The 8,111-nt window shown below is 36.0% G+C and overlaps 2 protein-coding genes across 3 annotated transcripts; both read right to left on the reverse strand.

The window, feature by feature from the left end:
- Nucleotides 1-2,461: 2,461 nt before the first annotated feature.
- BNACNNG53840D lies at nt 2,462-4,292 on the reverse strand. The gene has a single exon (XM_013845824.3). It carries the CDS (start codon nt 3,464-3,466, stop codon nt 2,765-2,767), a length of 702 nt encoding a protein of 233 aa, XP_013701278.2. The 5' UTR covers nt 3,467-4,292; the 3' UTR covers nt 2,462-2,764.
- A 230-nt stretch (nt 4,293-4,522) lies between these two features.
- LOC106406819 (glycerol-3-phosphate dehydrogenase [NAD(+)] 1, chloroplastic) lies at nt 4,523-6,818 on the reverse strand. 2 transcript variants are annotated; one of them, XM_013847558.3, is made up of 10 exons: nt 6,426-6,818; nt 6,279-6,355; nt 6,127-6,199; nt 5,840-6,057; nt 5,658-5,765; nt 5,485-5,586; nt 5,291-5,411; nt 5,161-5,215; nt 5,017-5,065; nt 4,523-4,914 (listed from the first exon to the last, which is right to left on the reverse strand). In XM_013847558.3, the coding sequence occupies exons 1-10, from the start codon at nt 6,643-6,645 to the stop codon at nt 4,768-4,770; spliced, it is 1,170 nt and encodes a 389-aa protein (XP_013703012.2). In that variant the 5' UTR covers nt 6,646-6,818; the 3' UTR covers nt 4,523-4,767. The 2 variants fall into 2 exon arrangements, with proteins under 2 accessions (XP_013703012.2, XP_013703011.2); XM_013847557.3 differs by having other exon boundaries at nt 5,161-5,411; nt 6,426-6,763.
- Nucleotides 6,819-8,111: the final 1,293 nt, after the last annotated feature.

Consider the following 8,111-nt stretch of genomic DNA (forward strand, 5'->3'; position numbering starts at 1 on the left):
TGTTCTGGGAGTGACACGTGTCCCATTTTATATTTAGGGCCAAAATAAATGAATGCAGTTAAGAGTAATTGAACCTAGAACCTCTAGCACTGGTAATTTCTCTTAGAACCACTAGGCTAAAGTCACTTTTTATAAATATGTGGCCGCAAAAATACTTATTGTCGTTTCAGCTGGAAGTCCATGGTTCTTCTGCTTGTGGCCAGGGCCGACACTGAACTGACGTCAAGATGAAGATCGTGAAATTAAAAACTTTTCTCCAAACATTGCAATGTTTCCAACCTTTATAACTTGATGCATATAATATATATCAAAATACATTTGTTATACACGCTTTTATTAGTTTTGCTTTTAAAAGAAGGTATTTACGGTTATAAATGTTTTGTGTCAGTGAAGTAATGGTTGAAAAATCTCTATACATATGTCATTTTAAAATAACACCCAACTTCTATATATAGTCAATACATATGTCCATGTTATATTCTAGACTAAATATTTTCTCTTTTCTATTTTCTCTCATCTCAATTCAAAAAAAAAAAAATATATTTTCTCTTTTAAAAATATAGAAAACAATTTTTTTAGTCTACAAGCAAATGTTGTAGAGCAAGTATGCATTATACAAAATAATATATATTTAAAATCCATACACAACAACATAAAAGTTGTTATAGACCTCTTTTTGACACATGCACACTCCACTATGAATAAGAATTAGAAAAAAAAAAACAGTATTGTCATCAAACTTTATCACAAATCCACATTTGTACATCTATAATTATGAGTTGGACAATTAGTTAATTTGATACAATACCAAAGCAAGAATAATCGAAAAACAACTATACCACTGCATACTAATAAGTAAGACATAACAGATAACAAAATTCTTGAATCTTAAAACAAATTTCAACTCGAGCATTTAGTGAATATCAAATTAACTAATATCCCGCCCGTAGGGCGGGCCGACCCTAGTTATTAATGAATAAATGTTCCCTTTATATAGAGGTTACAAGAGAGATAAATAGAAATACAATAATATGAAAGATTACAAATCATAAACATAAACGAATTAGGAAATAGTCTCGCGGCCGCCTCTCTCTCTCTAGGGTTGGACCGTCTCTCTCTAAATGTATGGGCCGGTTATGGACATCCACCAATTGATTTATAACATTAAAAGATATGTGTAGCAAAGTTCTTTTTTTTAATATATGTAGCTAACTTTTGTACATCGTGTTGGATCTTACTGATTTTCTAGAAAACATATGGGTACGACTGGTGACCCATTCTGAAAACAAGAGGAACGAATAGGAAAGAAACGTAGAAGAATAAAATTACAGGAATGAAAAGGAATGGTCGTTGTTCCATCCGATATTTAACAAGGAATAACTTTGTACTTTATTTCTTTACGAAAAAAAAAGAATGGTAGGAAATGAGAATGAAAATTTATTCCTTATGAATGATAATTTTTTTTAAGAACGTTAAGGAATGCATTATTCTTTGTCATTCCTTGATCACCATTCATATCATAACAATTAAGCAAAAACAGAGTCTAGAGTCTAAACCCTTGAAGCAAACCAGCGATGCAGCAGAGCTTCATAATTTCGGTGGCCCGTAGCGGATACCGTTAAGAACCACAGATCCTGCGACCATAGGCGTTGCTCCATGATGTATATCATTTCTCTCCTGCCATATGGAGTGAAGAGTGATATGAAAAGTGCAACCTGGATTTTTGATCCTGAGTTGTTTCCATTATGAGGTGAGTATGATCTCCCCAAGCCGTAGTAAAATCGAGAACCTAGAAGCGCTCGTGTTAAGAGTGACCACACTTCCGCAGCACAATCGAAGAAAATGTGTTCTTGAGTTTCAGTCTCCCGCTGTTCCAAATAGCCATACGATCTCCCGGGATTAGTCTTTTATGAATAGCTAACCAGGTGTAGAAAGCAGATTTTTTGGGGTTGCATACTGAAACCATATCCCGAAATGCCACTGCACTGTCGGATGCACCTGTCGAATGAGACTCCATGTTCGTTTGTTGCTAAATTGGGGCCGGTATGTGTCTTCTTTTTGTTTCCATAAGGGGACATCAGCTGTATCAGTCATCATGGACCTTTGGTCCAAGGCTGTCTCGATCATATTATAGATCTTCACCTGGTGTGTTTTTTTTCTACGCGCTACAGCAGAGGCCACTGAAGCTATTGCTCTGATACCCATCTCAGTACAACCTCTTGCTCTTACCAAGTCAGATAGGCATCCCACATCTGTCCAAGTGTCATACCAAAACGAATTTGCTGCAAAGTTCTAACCAACTGAAACTAAAGATTTTTGAAATTCAAAATTTCACTTACAAGATGGAGGATAAAAACTACAACGCTGCATAGTATAGATGCTTTTTGACTCTTACGGCAGCTATATAAAACTGGATATGGCATATAGCCCTCTAATCAAACCCTTGACTTCAAATTAATGATTTCGAAATATTGGATTATCATCATGGCATGGTTTATATAGTGTTCTAGTTTCTAAAGTATAGATATAAGTCTACTAGAAAGATATCAACATGTTTATCACATGGTCAAGGGTTGAGGAAGCAACAACACTTCTCGCTTTTATTAATTTCAGATAACAATCACAAAGAAAAAGGACAACAGCATGAAAGCTTGGAAAAACACGAAATCAAGGAAAAGCAAACAGCAAGTAAAATAAATAAATAGAAATTACGAGTAAATTGAGAAAGTGAAAATAATACCAAATGGATCACAAATTCTTAAAACTAGATATAACTGAGAGCTGCGTTATTCGCCTTTTTGGCGAACAAAGCACTCTGCATGGCCAAATGAATCTCAATCTGCATATTCTCCATCTCTCTTTGAGCCTCGAGCATTGCAGCTAACTCTTGCTTCGCCGAGCTTTTGCTTCCTTCTCCTTCTCCTTTCTTTGCCTCTTCTTCCTCTTTCGCACATGAGTGTAAATGTGTACCGTAATCGCATTCCATGCAGTAATACGCCCAGAGATTATCCGGTACGGTTTCCTTACAGACATCGCAGGTGAAAACTAAACCGGGTTCGGTATAAGGAGAACTGTAAAGAAGAGTGAGCGGATGTGCGTGATCTTCACGCTTCACGGTTTCAGGCATTGAAACACATCCGACATGTATATCGTACTGACAGATCGAACAGTTGTAAGTGAAACTCGATCCGTACTCACCGCAAGCCTGACACGTGTACGTTGACTTTGGGGAGTAGAGTAAAGTCAAACAGTGGGGTTGGTGAGATTTGTGGTTGGTTTCACGTGGAAGGCTAAAACATGACTTGTGCAAGAAGTAATCGCAGTCTGATGATTTTGTGCATTTGAAAGCTGCACCAATCAGATCGAGATCGCAACCTGAGCAGATGATTTCGTCTTTTGCTTCGCATTTGTGACTGCGCAATGGATGGTTGTGACTCGGGTGCCTCACTGATTGTCGAGAAGACATTATAACTTTGCTGTTTTTGTTTTGTTATTTGAGATGTTTTGTGATTGAAATTAGCTTAGGGTTTCGTACTATTTATATTGAAAGCTGGAGAAGACTTAGTGATATGAGTCTTCGTTTTCGATTTGACTATTAGACCAAGTTGTAGTTTATAGTGATTAACATACAATTAGGAGACTCTATATATATTTATATATATACAACTCAAGAACTAAAGACGGTTCACATTGTGGGATTCAAAGTCAAGAGATGCATTATATATGCATGGAGCTATTTTCCGAACTCATTCACGCATCTTAGTGTTTATTATATGTTTAAGTTAGCCAATTGAACTAAAAATTTGGAGTCAATTACTGGATGAGAAATTATCAAGTTGGGGATAAACACAATAACGTTGACATGGTGATTAATTGTCAAACTATTTACAATGCTTCACTCTTACGACAAATAAAATAACTCAAAATGAAGATTTCACTATAATCAAACTCTTAATATCAAATGAAAACCCTTTTAATCCTATTTGAAGGATTCTGGAAGTAAATATTCTAAAATTAGTTAACTCTCAAATATTCAAAGCCGTAGTTTATATTAGAGAAACCAATAACTTTTATAGCATGCCTGCATGTGGATGTGGTGGCATTATTGTGAAGGAGTTTCTCAACTTGCTGCTGCATGTTGGTCAGCTTGTCAACATTCCTCTCTTCTTGGGACGAGCCCTGCTACTTGATTTCTATAGTAACCCAAAAATAAATTTGGTCCAGTTCTGCTGCTATATAGTGAAGGAGGTGTTTCTCCTGCTGCTCTTTTAATCATGGACGTTGGCAATTCAATAGAGGACTCAGACACAAAGCCATAAAGAAATAGCAACTCATCATTTGATATCAAAGCTCATGCAAATCTAAATGAGTGTAGAGAGCCTTTTGATGAGAATCACTGTCACACAACGATTGTTAAATGACAGCTTAGATGATTTGTGGCACAGAAATAATAACACATTACACCATCACACAGAGATTGAGAGCTTAGGAACCTTTTTTCTTACAAAAAACTTAGAAACGATTGTTCGTGAATCTTTCAAATTTAATAAACGAATCCAGTACTCAGTGATTACAACATTGAACACATGACTGTGTTCGATCCAAGGAAATTAAATTTGAACTGGACCAAAGACTGAATAAACCGGACCCTCTAAACCAGTTAGAAGGTCCAACTCACCAGTAAACATTCTCAAAGAAACAAAAACGTTAAACTTCTACATCAACACAGAAACATTTTTTGCAGATGAATGGGACCATCATGAGAGATCAGGCTTTGTGGTCACGGTAATGAACAATGGCTTCAGGTTTAAGACGACCTGTGCAGATTTGGTGAACCGTTGAAAACAGTGGAAACATCTCCAGCCATCCACAGTGGTTCAAGACCTCGTAGACCTCTCTTGCCGTGGAAACACCCTTCAATAAGCAATCAAACAAAGAGAAACCGCTTCCATATTTAGGATTAAACAAAGAGTAACTAAAGAGTAAAGGTTCTTCTTTAGAATATTTGATGTTTACCTGTAGCTTTTGCCCTTGTAGCATCTTTGCTTCAAGCTCATCAAAAGACCTGTGTTGTTTACACCACAGAAACCATCAAAACACTAACTACAAGCAGTTCAACTGAACCGGAGGAGGACGATTTGATTAACAAAAGGTTTAAACCTTTTTCCTCCACTTTGGGCAAATGCTTCTGCAACTCTTCGGTTTCTTCCTCCTACTGTAATAGTCAAAAGAGCAATCACTTTTACAATGGACAAAAGAAAGCAAAAAGATAACTCGTAGTCCTCCTTACAGCAAGTTGTTATGACATCTGCTACACCACAGCTCTCAAAGAAAGTACTGTCTTTGACAGATGGAAAAAGAAGCTTCGAGAGTGCTCTCATCTCTCGTAAACCAATCCTCATGATTGCAGCCTAGATAGAAAGAGTTGTTTTAAAAGCAAATAGCTTGAGATCTCTAAAAACTTGATTTGAACAACTAGTTTACCTTTGTGTTATTACCCATATCCAAACCATCAACGAAACCCGCTGCAATAGCCACTACATTCTTCAAGGTCCCACACAACTCTACTCCTTCAACATCATGAACCTAACACAAGCCTTACCGCCATTCAACAAGCGAGAATGACAGACACTAGGAGAAGAATGAAAGTTTCTTACCGGTGTGACCATAAAATAGGGAGTACTAAACAACTGAACCCAAGTGTCAGCTATTTCTCGACTCTCTCTATATCCAACCGTTGCTTCGCTAAACTTCTCCACAGCAATCTGTATTATTATCACGATATTAGTCAAATGTATTGGATCATGTAAAGGATGATAAAAACTCGATGTCCAACAACCTCGTTGGCGATGTTTGCGCCCATAAGAACACAAGAGTTGATACCAAGTTCCTTGGAGATGAGACTAGAGATCATGCAGGGGCCTTCCTTCTTCACTTCCATCCCTTTAACGAGAGATATAGCCTCAACCTCTCCTGTTACCTTTCCCTTAAGCTTCTTGCATATACCACCCATGAACTGATGCGGCGTAACAAAAACCAACATGTTTGCTTCCTTCACTAAATATCATTGAAACCCCATCAAAGAATGTTGATCATGTAAAGGGGTAAAATCTCATTATCACAGACCTGCATTTTCAAGGTCAGGATCTGCAACGACATTTCTTCCTAACTTAATCCCAGGGAGATACTTGACGTTTTCCTAATCAAGAAAACAAGAAAATAACTACAAAACCACCCAAGACAAGAACAAGATCATTCCTTTCTTTTTATTTGCTTACATTGGTCTTGTTGATTACATCAGTGAGCTTCTCACCATTTGGCAGAACTTCCTCAAACACCCACATCCTAACTTCATCTGAAACGTATTGGGTTTCAATCAAAACATGTAAAAATGCAAACTTTGTCAAAGATTCCAATTATAATACCATGGAAAGAAGGAAGCTTGAGGGCATTGGAAGCGATGAGCTTAGCAGCAACGCTTCCCCAGTTGCCACTGCCCACGACCGTAACCCTAGATTTGAAATCACCATTAGCGCCTGGAGACATAGCGGAGAGAGAGGAGAAACGAGAGGAGAAGAAGGAGGAGGAAGGAGAAGAGGATGAGGAAAGGAGGAAGATAGAGAAGAATGAGGAACGGATTCGCATGGAAGATAGGACCCGATTTGAGAGGACACGTTACAGAGAGAAGGAGGGGTACGTGTAGTAACTGTTATGCCTTCTTCAATGCTATAAGCCGCCAATGCTCTATGTTCCATCTTCTTCCTCTCCTTTTTTTTTCTTTTTTTTTCTTTCTTTCTTTTATTATATATATTATTATGTTTTCCTAATTTACAATATTCTAATTCTTTTCGGTGTATGGTTGTTGTTTGCCAAAAACAAAAACAAAAATATTTGTTTCCTTTAGGATTAATTTCCAAAAAGAGAATATTTTTGTACAATTTTCTCAAATGACCCTAAAATAAATTATTTCATCAAAAGATCACACAAAAAAAAAAATTACCAAAAATGTTTTATTAAAGAAAAATTAGATACCATATACATGAAACAAACCATAATTAAGAAAATGTCCATTGCACTGTTCACTTTCTAAAAATCCAATAATGTCCCTACCCTCTTAGCTCTCTCTCATCTCTTCTCCTAGGTCTCTCTCATTTTTTCTCTTTCCTTATTCTCTATCACGAGCTCTGTTTCCTTTTGAAAAATTCATTATATCACTACAGTGTCAAGCTTAGGCAATCCACATCCACCATATTGTGAATTCTCACAATTTATTTAATTAATTTTGAAAAACTCCATAGAGATCCTTTGATTCCATTGATACCGCAGAGTTCATGTTTTCAATCCGTGATTGTTCTCCTTCAAGATAAGTTCGGACATGATCCTCTTGAAGTTTCTTGGTCTGAAAAAAGAAAATCGATAGGCTTGTATATGCTGAAGTCTAAGAAGAGGTGATTGAGATCATGAATTTGTTCTTGATTTGGATAACTTTTTTGTTACCCTGAAACATGTGTAGTTACGCGATATTATTTATGCTTTAGTGATCATCGATTTTGTATCGCCCACATGTGATACATTTTTTTGTTAGATATTATAATTATGCTGCCACTAATTGACAAAATGCATATAAAATATAATAAAATATTTGTCATGTATATTAGTTGATACATGGTTGTTTAGATGATATATAGTTGGTTAACTGATATATTTTTGTAGAATACATAGTTTGTTAGTTGATACATGATTTGTTATCTGATAAATATTTTTGTCAGTCGATACATTGTTAAATACCAAAGAGCAAATATTATGTTATGTATGTTAGTATGTTACTGACTATTTTTGCGTCATGCACATAATTATGATTTGTTAATAAAACATGCATTATGGTTGGTTAGATGATACATAATTTGTTAGCTTATAAATTTTGTTTCTTAAATGGTTTGTTAGCTGCTATCTGATTTATTACTCAATAATTTTTTATGTAAATTGATATATTATTTTATACCAAACAATGTATCAATTAACAAATCACGTATCGTCTAACAAATCATATATATCATCAATAAGCCAACTTGATAAGTATAGCTTTATAATAGACAAATTATCCAGTAGCA

This window comes from Brassica napus, chromosome C6, assembly GCF_020379485.1.
Source record: "Brassica napus cultivar Da-Ae chromosome C6, Da-Ae, whole genome shotgun sequence".
In the NCBI taxonomy this organism is placed as follows: domain Eukaryota; kingdom Viridiplantae; phylum Streptophyta; class Magnoliopsida; order Brassicales; family Brassicaceae; genus Brassica; species Brassica napus.

What these genes read in the sequence shown, in the direction of transcription:
- BNACNNG53840D (XM_013845824.3), bottom strand. Translation starts at nt 3,466, where the DNA reads ATGTCTTCTCGACAATCAGTGAGGCACCCGAGTCACAACCATCCATTG.
- LOC106406819 (XM_013847557.3), bottom strand. Translation starts at nt 6,645, where the DNA reads ATGCGAATCCGTTCCTCATTCTTCTCTATCTTCCTCCTTTCCTCATCC. An exon ending in CAAGCTTCCTTCTTTCCATG is followed by an intron (nt 6,356 to 6,425) that starts GTATTATAATTG and finishes AATACGTTTCAG; the next exon opens with ATGAAGTTAGGATGTGGGTG. An exon ending in ATGTAATCAACAAGACCAAT is followed by an intron (nt 6,200 to 6,278) that starts GTAAGCAAATAA and finishes TTTCTTGATTAG; the next exon opens with GAAAACGTCAAGTATCTCCC.